Source organism: Carettochelys insculpta, chromosome 4 (assembly GCF_033958435.1).
Source record: "Carettochelys insculpta isolate YL-2023 chromosome 4, ASM3395843v1, whole genome shotgun sequence".
NCBI classification, from domain to species: domain Eukaryota; kingdom Metazoa; phylum Chordata; order Testudines; family Carettochelyidae; genus Carettochelys; species Carettochelys insculpta.
In genome coordinates, this window is record NC_134140.1 from 18,921,681 (window position 1) to 18,936,509 (window position 14,829).

Consider the following 14,829-nt stretch of genomic DNA (forward strand, 5'->3'; position numbering starts at 1 on the left):
GAGATTCTGTGAAGTGATTAAAATAAACAGCCACGAAAGGCTAGTTAATTTTATTCTTGACCACTCAGGATCCTCTGAACTCTGGCTAGTTGTCTATCCCTTGAAATACTTGAATTGCTTATAAACATTTGATTGCATGATAAAATTCAATATTATATTCAAATTCCACACACTGAGGCTGCAATCCGACATCCAGATAGCCACAAATTTGCTCCCAGTCAGGGATGCTGGGACAATGTTTATAGTGGGTGTGCTGCAAGTCACCTAACCAAACTCTATTTAAAGAAAACCACTTCAAGCCAGGGGGTCCAGCAGATTGCCAGCATCCCTAGCTCTAGCACCTATGTTCCCCATATGAATAAGAGTAGTGGTTCTATTGGAATTTAAAATCAAATATGTGGAAAAAACTGTGTCTGAACCTATCAGTTTCAGTAACAGGTAAAAGCAGGCATGTTGTAGGCAAGCACAATGCTGGACTGCCCAACACCTCTGCCAATGCACCTCAAGCCCTTCTCACAGCATCCTGCTATTTCCAGCCGGGATCTGCGTTATAGAGAGACTATCAAGTGTGCACAGCAGCAGGTTGTTGTTATTTTCTTTAGGCTATGGACAAATATCCAAGGTAAACTAAACATGGAGCCTGAATTGGTGACCATAGCCACATCTAAACAACTTCTGCAGAGGTGTTGCCGCATCCCCACAGTACGAATAAGCCATTTCTAGACTGTAAACAATAAAACTGACAGAAAAATAATAAAAAGATAATTATGCATTTTAAAAGCATTTGTGTGTGCATGATGAGAATCAGCGTGAGGAAACAAACTGGGACAACATTGGACAGACAATGGCATCCACCAGTAGCAATGTGTGCTCTAGCTTTGATAATGCCACGAAAGCGCTAACAAGAAATCTTTTAATTCTGCTGAAATGTATAGAATGACCATCCTCTGCTAAAAATTCTAAAATGACTTAACAGTTCAAACAAGTGACTGTTTTGCTGCGTACAGCAGGAGAGCCCAGAAAAGGAAAGATGGAAGGAATGATGGTTCCAAAAGTAATGCAGATTGCTGTTTCTTGCATACAAGAAACACAGATGAGAACATGTCCAAGAGCTGTAGAATTAAAAACCTCAAAAATTTTTAATTAACTGCCTTTGACTAATATGTTACTTTATAAAAAAAAAAATCACCGAGATAAATAATTTACATAGATGAATGGTGTCTCCAAATCTAGGCATCACTGTGACTCATGGTAAATGCCCTTTAAAAATCATCTGATGCATCTTTCTACACCAGTTTAACTATTAATCCCCATTTCCGAATTTATATCCCCAGAACTATCAGAGCCTTTGGAATACGAATGGGAAGCGAAGCATTCACACCTCCTGTTCCCTCAGCTACATTCAAGGACATAGAGCCCTTCAGTGATTACTGCCAACAGGGCTCATCATGATCTTGAATTTTTCCGAGGGAGCTGCTTGCTTATTGTTTAGTTCATTTTTTCAAAATTTAATATCCCTGGCCGAGCTGTTTCTCTGCTTCCCCATTTCCCCAGTGTAAATCCAGAGTAATCCCACTGACTGCACTAGGGTTGTGCAGGACTTACTCTGGAGTCACTGAAAGCAAAGAATTGGCCCAATCACGCTCACTTTCCTCTCATTTGAAAAATAAGTCACGTGGAAGTTTTGTGCACTGTAAGATATTCTGCAGGGCTGATCATACTCTACAATTTTTTTAAAAGGAGTCGCTTTTTAAAGAGTAGAGCGCCAATGGTCTGCAGAAGGAGGGAACCATCTGGGCGCTCTTTTTTGTTGTTGTTGTTGTTGTTGTTTGTGCAAGAACATGAAGTGCAAGACAAGAAGGAATTCCCACGTAAAGAGGAGGCGCTGTCTCTTTAAGACAGCCTTCTGCACGTAGACAGTTACACTCTGAGCACTGCCTGGTCAGCCAAACAAAGCTGCAAGGAGGCTGCGCAGAAAACATTGAGCTAATGGTGATCACACCACAGGTAGTGGCTGCAAGAAAAAACAAAACAAAAACAAACCAACAAAACGGGCAGCGGGTAACAATAATGTAATCATGCATTCTACTAACGCTGCGTGCGGTGGGGCTTGCTCGTGCAGGCGACGCACAGACCAGGGCAAATGTGCAGCAGACCCTCCGGAGAGGTCAAGTTCACTCGAAACACTTTAAAATACACATAAAGTCCAAGGTGAAGATGAGGCACAAGTTCTCTCCGTTTCCCTTCTCCCCACGCTGCCTCCCCGCATCAAGATCCCGGCGTTACACTGCAACGAGGGGGCTGCATTTCATCTCGCACCAATACAGCGTCTGTAAATAAGTCCTGGGAAGGAATTGGTGTCATGCAAGGGGAGTAAGGGTTGTGATTATTCTTGTAAAATACATCGGAGAACAAAGCGCGCATCCATAAGCAAACCAGGGAAGGAAGCGTGAGCGCAGATGGGTTAGAAAGGCAGCGAGGGCTAAGGCGATGGTGTACGCGTGGCAGTGTTTATATGAGAGATCAAAACAGAGCCAAGCCCATACAGGGGAAAAATGGCGACTACTGGGAACTAAGAGACGGGGTTAGTTATTATTTTTATGCATCTATGCGCCGCACATAAAGCTGGACAGATAGGAAAAGTTGCCAATTCACTGTAGAAAAAGACGGCACGTCTGTTACCTGTTATTCTGGGATTTTCTGGCCAGGGTGCCTGCCTTTGTTTTCTTTCTGGAATAGTCACTATCGAAGGGTAACACTGATGCATAGCCATGTTCTGCTTCTAGGGACAAAGTCAGCATTAGTGGCAATATATTTTTCCATGCATTTTTTTCCTCCTTTGCCGGAACGCTAGAGTAAAAAACAAAACGTTGGGTTGATTTGTTTGGCTTCTACTCCGGATTTTTTTAAAGAAACACAACAAAACGCAAAGTGCCAAAACAGGAGACTCACTGAAGTAAACAGTCAAATAAATAACAGGGCTAAGTCATGCAAAACTTGAAACATTTTGACAAGGGGAAGCTGCCAGAGCCCCGCAAATAATCACACACACAACAATGTAACATAAAGGAAAGCTGTTAACAGACGGATGATCCGAGCAGACTCGAGCCACGGCGCATGTGTTTAAGGATTTTGCAAGAAAATAGCATTTTTCCTCCCCCTCTGCAAGGCACCTAAGAAAACCACAGGGCACCTTTGCAGGTGAAGGAAATATGGACTCAGAGAAAAAGGCGTCCGAATACCCACGCAACAAAGAGGGTGAAATGTGAGACGAGTCTGCGAGTAATTTCTCTGAATACCTCTGTCTCTTCTTTCCAAATACTCAGCTGCTTCCAGGAGAATTAACAGAGAGTTCAGCTCCATGTTTGTGTGTGTTCTTTCAGTTACCCTCAAACTCTGTGTCTGCCTGTCTGCCTTTCACACAGCTGACGAAGGCAATGGGCATGAAAAACTGCACTGAGTTCACAAGCTGGGGACTTCCAAGTCGTCTATATAAACCACCTCTCTCAACCTACATTTGACACACAGGCGACAGGCGACTCACATAGCCAATCATGGAGCGGCGTCCACCGAGAGGCGGGATTTACGAGAAAGGTAGAACCAATCAGGGAAGACAAGCTCACTCCGGTTTGGAGACAGAATGTTGACAGATCTGAATCCGTTCCCTGATAGGCCAGCCGCTACAGTACAATTTAGAAGCCGAAGCTTAGCAACAGCACGTGGTGGCCCGGCCCTCGGCATCACTGAGTGGTCAGCTTTATGCATGTTAAACAGGCAGCAGCAGCTGATTGGACACGAGGAGGCTATGCAAATAAGCAGGGAAAATTAGCCAATAGCTTTGGAGCGGTGTGTCCGGTCGCAGGCAAGTGAAAGGGGAGGGGCTCGAGCAAGTGAAGGAAGAGGGATTCATCCACCCACAGTGCTGGTGGAATTATTGTATTGTTGGAAGGAAGAGAAGTCCTGGGCTGCAGCTCGGTTAGGGAATGGGGAGAAATGCTAGGATGTTCGAAGAGCAGCCCCGTGATCCCTTTTCCCCTGCCGTAGCTGTGGTCAGCTATAACACTGCTAAGTAAAACAAACGCATCCACCAGCCAGAGAACGTTAGAGCTTGGAAGGAACCATCGAATACCAGAACAGGAAGGGATCTCAAGAGGCGATTAAGTCCAGGCCCCTGCCCTTTGCCTCATGCGGGATAGTAAAGTACATTAAATAGTACAACAGTACAAAATGCAGCCACCTCTGGGTGGCAGGGCGGCAGCAAGTAAGGAAAATGCATTGGGCACAGGAAATTATGCTTTTAAGATACCAGGGTAAACTTCCTGTTCTCTCAATAAAGGGCCATAGAATCTTGAAAAAATGCTCCAGTTTTGGTGCTTTGGTTTTTGCGTGACTAACTTGAGATGATTTCGGACTTCATTTTCCAGCTTAGGGTGACTAGATGTCCAGATGCTATTGTGACCATCCTGATATTAGGGGAAATACAGCACTTTAAAGACTAACAAAATGATTTATTCAGTGTGCTGCATTTCTGCTGCTTTGTTTTGTTGCAGTACAGACTAACATGGCTACCTCTTTGTTACTGATATTAGGCAATTAGTCTTATATAGGACCTTATTCCTCTCTCGCATGGACACCTATTTTCTTCTTTCCTGTCCTAATTTGCCATATTTGCTATCTGCTCATCCTACCACAATTCCAGCTGAAAAGAGTGGGCACTGCGCTTTGTAGCACCTCTAAAAAATCAAGTGTCTGCTATCTCATGTTTAAAAACCCAAATGAGCGACCTCTGAAAACACTGGCTGTAAGTATTCTCACAGCAAAGACAAAAAGAGGTTTTAAAGTCTTACTCCAAAGACCCACATTACTCTGCCTTCAGGGGGATCTGAACTTACAAGTAAGGAGGTCCCAAATTCAACCATTACAACTTTATAATGCACCCACACATGAAAACTGGACTCACTGTTTTTCAGAGCTGATGCTTAAGCCAGTAAATGAAACAGGCTTTTTCCTGTTGCTTATACTTTGTCCATACTCTTCAGATAAACTATTTTAATATCTTTCATCCCAATGGAATTTACAGATGGAGCAGTAAATAATAATTGATAGAAACATAAGCAAATACATCTTCAGACTTCTCTTTTACAGTTGTCGACAATACACATTTGTAGCCATCCCCTGACTGGACTGCTGTTGCTGTCATAGGGATGTTGCTAAAAGGAAAGTAAAAACGTCCTGCAGCAAGCAAAAGCTGAGCAGTGTCAAGAGCACATGAGTTCTAACCACTCAGGAGGTTTTATGCTGGGCTTACAGGATTTTGTGCATCTCTAGTTTACCAAAACAATAAACCAATGCTGTGAAGCTGTTTACAGGAACACATGAGTTTGCAATTAATTTACGCAACTGATGCTCCATCCTGCTTCTGCTTGGGATGACAGGAGGTATTTTCTTAGCAGCACGTGGTTTTGGCACAATGTATGTTTTATGCACTGCAACCAGAAGAGCCTCCAGCATGCAGGACAGCAGGAGGCAAATGGCCTCTTTGCCATCTCCCTGTAAAGCAGGGGAAGGGAACTTTTTTTTGTTTTTTTGGTGGGGGGGGGTCACAGAACCATAGAAAAATAAGGGGGGAGCACATAAAAGTGAAGCAAAAAAAGAAAAAAAAGCAACCCCCCCCCTCACTGATTTGATACCCCCCTACACTGAGACACTTCAGGCTCCAGCCCCACAAAGGGGGCAGTGGGGAGGGAGGATGTAGGTTCAGGGCTTCCCCCAGGCCCGATTAATTCTTCTGGAGGCCCAAGGCTAGCAGATGTTGTAGACCCCTCCAGGCTTTGGGGTGGAGACAAATAACGGGTTCAGTGTGCTGGAGGGGGCCACCAGAGAGCAGAATGGGAATGGGGGTGTGAAGTCTGGGCAGGAGGGAGGGTGCAGGTGCAGCCTGGGGTGGGGGGGGTCTGGGTGGGAGGCAGAGCACAGGAGCAGAGCCTGGGCAGGAGGTAAGTTGGAGGAGTGGGGTGGGAGCATGGGCTCTGGGTAGAAGGGAGGGTACAGGACCAGGATGGGTTTGTTGCATCTGGGCAGGAGGGAGGATGCAGAAGCAGGGTGGAGACAGGAGTCTCAGGGTCTTGACAGCAATAGGGTGCATGAAGGCAATGGGAGGAGACATTTACCTGCTATATCCCCCTGTCTGTGGTTCCAACTAATGGGAGCAATGGGGGGAAAGCCCCCAGGCCAGCGGGTTCCCTGCCCTGCTGTTCCCCCCGCAAAGGGGATGATAAGCAGCTGCATGCAGAGCCGCTTCCTCCCCTCACGAGCAACATGTCCCTGGTTTGCCTGGATCTGGACCGTGAGGCTCTGAGCTACCTTTCCCATGCAATGGGGAGCTGACATTCCAGCTACACAGGGGCACCATGGGACTGGAACACTAGCACAGGCTCCCTGCTGCAGCAGGGGTTGAGCACCAAGCCCCATGGGCTGGAGACTGGCAAGCCACAGCCCAGATCCAGGCAAGCTGTGGTCTGGATCAAGCCCGCAGGCTGTAGGTTCCACACCCCTCCTGTAAAGGCCAGGGTGGTTTTAACATATTTTCTTTCCCAGGCTGACTAGAGAAGAAACCCTGCAGAAGGTAGTCAGAGAACAGGCTGCCAAGATGGGAAACTTCTTTCAAAGCCAAGAGCCTTTAGGATGTACAGAAAAACAAATAATTTTGGTTTTAGTTTTAAATATTACCGATTTTTTTTATTCTAATTCTTTATTGAAGGAATTAAGGAACATGCATCTGTAAAATAACCTGCCCTGGATGGACTAAGGCAGGAGTGCACTAAGTGGGAGGTGGAATTATGAAATTTCATAACGGGGCGCAACACAATTGGCTGCTGGGTCTCATGCTCATCCATCCCATTTAAATTTTTGAAACATGCTACTATTATGTATGTGCAGTCACTTATATGTGCCAATTGACAACGTTTTTACATTCTCCAGACTTGGTTTCTTAGGCATGCCAAAATATTTATTTATTTATATTTTCAGCTGGACATAACCAAACTTTCTGTCCGTTTCGGCTACATTACACAGTTTGGGGGAGCCCTGATAATTGCAGGGATGAAAAATGGGGCCTGATGTAAAGAGTTTGCTCACCCTGGACCAAGGCATAATTACCTACTGTTTCTATCCATTTTTAGATTTCAATGTGGCATCTCACAGGAATTGTTTTCTGTTACTTAACATGAAGGAGCACAAGGTAGAAAAATGCTTCATTAATAAACATTTAGTTAGTGGAACTTTCCTTCCTTTATCTTAAGATGAGCCCTGATCCTGCACTGAGAACTCTGTAGGCATGGCCCTGTGCTGCAGGGTATCCTGGAAAAAGTGCTGGCTCTTGCAGACTCCCACAAATCAGTTGGGCTCCATATGTGGAAATAGTAGTTCTCAGCTACAGGAGTCTGCCTGCATAGCTCGTGGTGAAGAATTGGGGCCATAAGCAAATATATTATGTATCATTTCCACTCAGTTCCAATTTACTGTCAGCTGGAGCCCTAGCGATACCTACGTTTCAAGCTTCAAACCAGGGGTGGCCAACCAGTTAGGGACTAAGACCCATGGATAGAGTGCAAAGAGCCACATATTATATATTTATTTTTAGCTATCTATCTATCTAAAACATATATCTAGATAAAGAGAAAAATATAAATATAAAATACATGGCTCAATGCTCTCCCCTTACCCTAGAGCCAGGCACCCCCAGCCCCCACTCTAACCCAGTCCCCCTTCCCTTCTCCAGAACCAGGCACTGCCCTGCTGTAACCGAAACACCCTTCCCTTTCCCAGAGCCAGGCACCTCCACATGGCCCACACTAACTCAGCCCTTCCCCAGAGCCAGGCACCCTCCCCTTCACCTGCTCCAGCTCAATGGTGGCAACTCACCAGCACCGCCACTGCTGCTACCATGCACTTCTCCCTCCAAACACTGTGACGTGTGCAGGGTGGCAGACAGTGCTCCTGGGGCGCAGCTCTGAGGGGGAGCCACATTTTATGGCTCAAAGAGCTGCATGCAGCTCGAGAGCTGTGGGTTGGTCACCCCTGATTTAAATAATTTATTGTACTTCTTCTGCTAACCCTCAGTAAGACAGACCAGCAAGAATTTAAAATAGTGTGCAGAAATATAATCTATATAAAAAAAGCAAGTTCTCATAATGAATAATATGTCAAAGAGATGAACTGGAAGGAAATATGATGCATCTTGCCTTTAGGATTTGTATATAGACTGTATTTTGCAAAATGTGATTCTATACAATAATAAGAGGCTAAAGAAATACTGCAGCGCTGCACAAATATGCACTGATGTTTAAAAAAAACAGACCAAGACATGCATAGCTCAAAATCTCCTAACCTGAATGATAAAAACACTTGAAAGCTACCAGGAATGTAGTCACAGCTATCTGCCAGCTCTCTGCATGCCACCAACATGTCTAGTGGCCTTGTCTCATCTGCCTCTGCTGTGCAGAGGAACAACCTTGCATCCCAGTCTAGGCTAGTTATGAAGGTGCTCGGAGCCTCCCTTCTACTGTCCATACTATTTGCACTAATACAGTTTAGTTTGTGCTTTTAGCACAGAATGCTGGTGGCAGCTGCAGAGCTGCGGCTTGTAAACTGGTGATTCATTCACTTTAACAAAACCAGGACATTTTTTTTAAAAGGTCAATGATTTCCTTCATCAAATAAGACCAAATTCCATTGAAAAGGAATTATATGAGTAGCCTATTGACTTCAGTGGAACTACACGAATAGGAGCTACCCAGCATAAATAAGGAAGAGTTCTAGAGTCTGGTCTGTCTCGTTTACCTGTAGCAAAAGAGGCTTATCAATGCAACCAAAGGAGATGCCAAACAAATTTAGTCTCCTATTTTTATCTAAAAGCAACTAAGCCCTTCAGAGAAATTGGAGTTAAACCTCATCTCTTTCCAGGATTCATTTATGCTAAAAGTGCAGAGACAGTAGGCTCAATTCTTTACTTGGTGGGCCATGAGTCACCAGAGACAAGCCTAAAACAGCAGTAAACTGCTACTGAAGAAGAAAGATAACATTTGAAAGCCATTCTATAGAGGTGTAAGTGGTGACACAAAATGAAAGGCAGCCCTAATATTGTAATGTAGAAACATTATACACCGATTTTGAACAGGCAGGGTGGGATGGAATAGCTCAGTGGTCTGTGTATAGGCATTATAAGCCCGGGGTTGTGAGCTCAACCATTGAGGGGGCCATTTATGGATTAAGGGCAACTAGATTTAAAAAAAAAAAAAAAAAAAAAAAAGCTGTCAGAGATGGTGATAAGTCCTGCTGTGAGTGCAGGAGACTGGACTCAATGACCTCTAGGGGTCCCTTCCATTTCTCTGAGATTGGTGCATCTCCATATATTTAAGGTGTAAATGGCTCCATTAGGTGCCACAAGGCAGCAAATTTGGCTCATAGACTGGTAAGGACATAGAATTGCTCAAAGACTTTCCATTTATCACCTGACCTGTCCAAATACTAGTGCAGTTGAGATTATGGGGCTGCCACACAATCAGGTTATCACTGAAGTTAGTTATTATAAGATAAATGAGCACTTTTTATGCTTCTGTGCTTCTTCCCCAGAGCCCATTACTCCAGATCTTAACTTGTTGAGTAGTACTTAGGGAGGAGGAAATTCACTGAAGTCAATTGGGCTACTTACATGAGTCAATACTAGTTTCAGGAGCTGTCCTGAAGACCAAAAAATAAATAAACAAGAGATTATTTCGAGCCATAGCTTACCTTTGTCAACTTCATTCGGTGTATAAAGATGACTCCTAAGTATTTTTACACACACACATTCCCAGGAAATGCAGAATATATCAATTTGCTTAAGTAAGTTGTGTGTGTATGTACACACACATAGAAGTCATATTGAAGTTGTGTGGAATAAAGATTTAATCAGTGTGACTGTGGCATGTGCACATTACTCATGACTGGAACAGCCATAAATGGTCAGGTCATCCCACATGAGTGCTGATAAACCATTTTACCCCATATATATTTTTTTCAAAGAGACATGCCAATGATAAAAATATTACAGGTCTGAGTCTACCCTTATGCACGCTTATGAGAATCCATAGTTGCTGCACTGAAGGCAATGGAGATGCACAGGTGTAAAATGGGTAAGGGAGAGGAGAGGCCCTTTAAAGACTTAGGTATGTATTAAAAAATAAACATGTGCCCCCAATCCCTTTCTGCATTGGGCCCCTACATATTGCTTTTTCCGATCGCCAGTGTCTATGATTTTATGCACTGGCAAAAGGAATAGACAAATGCTTGAGAAGCAGCTGGTCTAGAGTGATAAATGGTGGTAACTACCATTTCAGAATATGGTTTAAACAACTTTTTATTTAGAAGCAGAAAATAAAGTCTATGCCTGTGAGTGCTGGGCCACACTCCATTCCCTGCCTGCCTCTTTTCAGTCCACTCTGATTCACAGTCTTATTGGTAGTATGTAAAGTCTGAAATAACAGCCCCATTTTCAAGTGGTCTTCAGTTGCTTTTTGGCCAGATATAGCATTTGAGACAGCATGGTTGGTACCACTGATGCTCCTGAGCTGTGACCTTGGAAAGACGGTAGAGGTGAGGTCTTAAACTCTGGAAGTCTTCCACTCATAGTTCACCACCTGAATGCTTTTAAACTCGGTCCTTGCACTAGTTTCTGGATGTGTCTCAGTGTATCTAATTGATACTTATCAATGTTTGGTTATTCCCCTAGCATTTTTTTGAGCCTTGCTGTGGCTTTGGGACGTTCCTTCTGGTTTTTTTCATCAGTTTAGGGTGTTGTGAGGCTTTATTCTCTAATGAAGCAATATCATTCTTGTTCCACACAGGAAGAGGGGTCTGCACACCAGGATGTAAGGACAATTTTCTCCCTGTTTGTGGCCAGGGATGTCTGAACCTCTGTTTAATTTCATGGTTCACTTATGGCAGAAGTTATTTCAGTTTTATAGATGGGGAAACCAAGACACAGAAACTGAAAGAAGCCAATAATTTCAGCAATGCCCATTGATTCTAAGTGCCTAATCTGAGAGATGCTTGGTCTGATTGGCAGAGATGGTGACCAGTGTTCCCTCTCTTTTTTTCCATCCATTGGGCAGAATGATTTTTGTGACATGCACTAAGGCATGTGTGTATGTGCACCAACAATAGAAAAACATGCTGCCCACTGTGAGCGCTCTGCTAATCAGTTGCTTGGCTCTGGGTGCCTGCCCAAGCACTCCGCTTACAGGGAACACTGGTGCTCAGCACTCACAGCTCCCATTGAATTCACTGCCTCCAAAAATCAGGTCCAAGGTGTCTCAGGCTTGGCAACCCCAAATTAACAGCTGCTTTCAAAAACATAGGCCTCTGGGGCTTGCCAGGGTAATGGGAATCATTAATGGTGAGTCAGAGAGGTGTAGGACTTGGAGTCAAGACCTGAGTTCTCATCCCATTATGGCACACTTATCCAAGATAATGGAAACACTCCAATCAATGCACATGATGTCCAGTTTTATGTATCTGAGCCAACATACATTGAAGTTAGTGTGAACCTTTCAGCCGCCTTCAGTGGGCTGCACATCTGACTGTATAAGGCTAGTTTACTGCTTGACCCTGGGCTGTTGTGCCATTAATTGGATGTTTGGCCTGCTCAAGTCATGCATGCTTCTCTAATCTTTGTTCCCCCTCTCCGTAATAGGAATGGCATTTACCTACCTCATAGTGTAAGTGTGGGAATAAATTAATGTGTAGAAAGAGCTTTTGATAATTTTTCACTTGAAAATTTAATCTGAAAATTTTAGCACTTAAAATATTTAACTAAGTTCCAGAGGCCTGTTTTCATTCATTGTTGTCTCAGAGAAGGCTTCAGACTGTGACTAGTACTAATGCTTACCTCTTACGTATCACTTTCCAACAACAGGCCTGAAAGCATTTTACACCAGAGGCTAGTATCATTATCCCCATTTTACAGATGGGGAAACTGAGGCACAGAAATTTGCTCAGTTGCACAGAGCAGGCCAGTTGCAAACCCAGGACTAGAACCTAGATTCCTGACCACCCCACCAGTGCTCTATCTATTAAGCAATGCTATTGCAGGAATATGTGTTATGGCAGACTGGGCCTAATTCTCTGTTTCACTATGCCTCTCCCGCTCCTCCTGTAGCATTGAAAAGGGGACTTCAATCACAATTACACCCACTTTTAGGGCCTTTTTAAGTATAATGTAAGGCTCCTTTATGTTGCCACAGCAATGTGAAGGGGACTTAGAGTAAATGAGAATCAGAACCATTGTGTATGTGTAGTTCTGTAATAACTACCGTTTGAGCAAGCTGAAGAATTAGAAGCAATTACTTATCTCTTAACCAGTCACATCTGAGACCAGGCCTTCTTGTTAGCTTATTTTCAATTTTATTAAGGAACATCACTGACAGCCACAAAGAGCATCCTGGAAGGGAGTAAGCATGTATTCTAACAAGCAGTTGTTCTAAGTTGCTTTTATGGTTACACAGTTCCTGCAATCAGTGACACGTCTTAATGAAGTTAAAGATTCTGGTAATTCTTAGTGAGGCTGTGGACAAATAAAACACCCAAGAGGTTAACCACTACCAAGTGGAATGTTCCATTTTAATAGAAGAGGGAAGTGGGTGTGGGCTCTTTGATCAATATATAATAAAAAGATTTAAAGTACCGTTGTAATCAAAAAGCATAAAGCCATTTTCTTACCAATTATATCCGCATCCTGTGTAGCAGTGAGTCATATCTTCTGCATTTACTGGAAAATAATTTTTTTTTATTACTATTAACACTGAAAAGTTAGTATAGGTATAGAAGAACAAGCTTGAGTCTACTGTGTCTCATACACCATCAAACATCAGACTGCAGAATATTTGTTACCGGTGACGCAATAAAGGGTGACAAGAACACAGCTTGCTCTTCAGATCTTACAGGGAGTTTTCAGCACTGACCATCTGGACAACTATCTTTTGGCTTGTAAACTTGCATTGAAAAAAAAAATAGAGGCGGAACTTAGCACATTCATTTTTTATACATTTTTCTGAAAACAGCCATATTAGCAGCTTGCGTTAGTTAAAAAACAACTATAATTCATTTAAGCTATGTCTACACTAGCAATTTTTTTCAAAAAAGCTGGGGCTTTTTCGAAAAATCCCACAGACCATCTATACACAAAATGCATTATTTCGATATTAAATCAGAAGAATGGGGCACTTTTTCCAGCAGCCCTCTTCCGCTCCCAGGTGAGGAAGAGTGCCTTTTTCCAAAAGATTCTTTCAGAAAAAAATGGTGTAGATGCCTCAGGGGCCCTTTTTTCCTGAAAGAGCAGTCCTCCATTGCACCAGATTTTTTGATCAGTGGCATTTCCTGGCCCATTCTTTCAAAGGAGTGGCCACAGTGTAGTCACTCTCTATTGATAGAGCAGATTGATTTTTTGATCTGCTTTTTTGTGTGTGGTTGTGACCTTTCAACAGAAGTTTTTTTGGAAGAGATCTTCCAAAAGAACTTATTTTGAAGGACTGCTGTAGTGTAGCCCAAAACTTACAGAAGTATAAGTGTAAAATGTACTCTTACAAGTCTTGCTTTCTTTTGCCAGCAGTGACTTTGACTCAGTAAACATGCAACGGAATGCTCTTGTAACCTGAAGATTATAAATAACCACAGCTACAATATCAAAACAAAAAGCAGTCAAGTAGCACTTTAAAGACTAGCAAAATAGTTTATGAGGTGAGCTTTCGTGGGACAGACCCACTTCTTCAGACCATGGTCTGGCTATGGTCTGAAGAAGTGGGTCTGTCCCACGAAAGCTCACCTCATAAACTATTTTGCTAGTCTTTAAAGTGCTACTTGACTGCTTTTTGTTTTGATAGTGCATAGACTAGCATGGCTTCCTCTCTGTTACTATTCAACACAGCTACAATGCTCTGCATTCAAATATTGTTCTCCATCCAAGCATTTCAGAGTGCTTGACCAATTTTTTAAGGTCAGATTCACCCCCTACCCATGTAGTTCCTTCATGTTAGCAAATAAAGCGAATGAGACACTGCTTAATTGAGAGGGACTCAGAATCAGTCCTAAACTTCACAAGAGTCCCATGAGTTAGGTGAGTATCATTCTGCTATAGATGGGGAACTAGCACACCAATTAAACCAGTCCCCTGAGTTGTTCACATTTTAGAAGAGAGATTAGCTGTAATGGAAGGGCTAGCTAAACATGTGAGAGTTATGTTGGACAAAGGTTTCCTGGTACCTGGCCCAAGGCTGTGGAAGTCACTTACAGATCACCTCAGAATGACAACAATCTAGCTGTCTTCGGTATAGAATGCACAACTCACTTATTTGACTTTGAGGCAGAGTGGGAAAGTTTTCATGACAACAGTGCCACTCACAAGTTACTATCATATTTCCACCAATAATCAGAAGATGATAGAATCATTTGACGGAACACCCCACTGTGGACAAAACTTGATCATAACACTGATTGCTTTAGTAAATCCTTAAACTTCATGCACCAGAATCTTTCCATTACCTAGTGGACATCCAAAGAGTCCCTGAAATCCAACCAGTAGATAGCAATTGAGCCAGCAGACAAAGTCAGCCATGATGACCATGTTAAAAAGGCCAACTGAGAGCTCTCTCTGACACCTCCTACAATCCAAACCATCAACGATGAGGAGAGGCAGCTTTTCTGGGCCACAAACATTTAAAAGGCCACTGCTGTTACCATGGTAGCAACTCAAGGCTTGGGCCCTTTAAATCACAGCAAGAGTCCTGGGCCGTG

At 43.3% G+C, this 14,829-nt stretch overlaps 1 protein-coding gene across 4 annotated transcripts in view; it reads right to left on the reverse strand.

Moving 5' to 3' along the window:
- The window catches only part of MXD4 (MAX dimerization protein 4), a 53,079-nt gene extending 49,611 nt beyond the window's left edge, over positions 1 to 3,468 (reverse strand). For 2 of the 4 annotated variants that reach the window (XM_074992346.1, XM_074992344.1), the window contains exons 1-2: positions 3,300 to 3,468; positions 2,683 to 2,782 (exon numbers count right to left, since the gene is read on the reverse strand). In XM_074992346.1, coding sequence (XP_074848447.1) covers positions 2,683 to 2,782; positions 3,300 to 3,363 — 164 coding nt within the window. In that variant the 5' untranslated portion in view covers positions 3,364 to 3,468. Of the gene's footprint in view, positions 1 to 2,682; positions 2,851 to 3,299 lie in introns of all 4 variants that reach the window. The other 2 variants (XM_074992345.1, XM_074992347.1) reach the window with 2 other exon arrangements.
- Between the last annotated feature and the right edge of the window lie 11,361 nt (positions 3,469 to 14,829).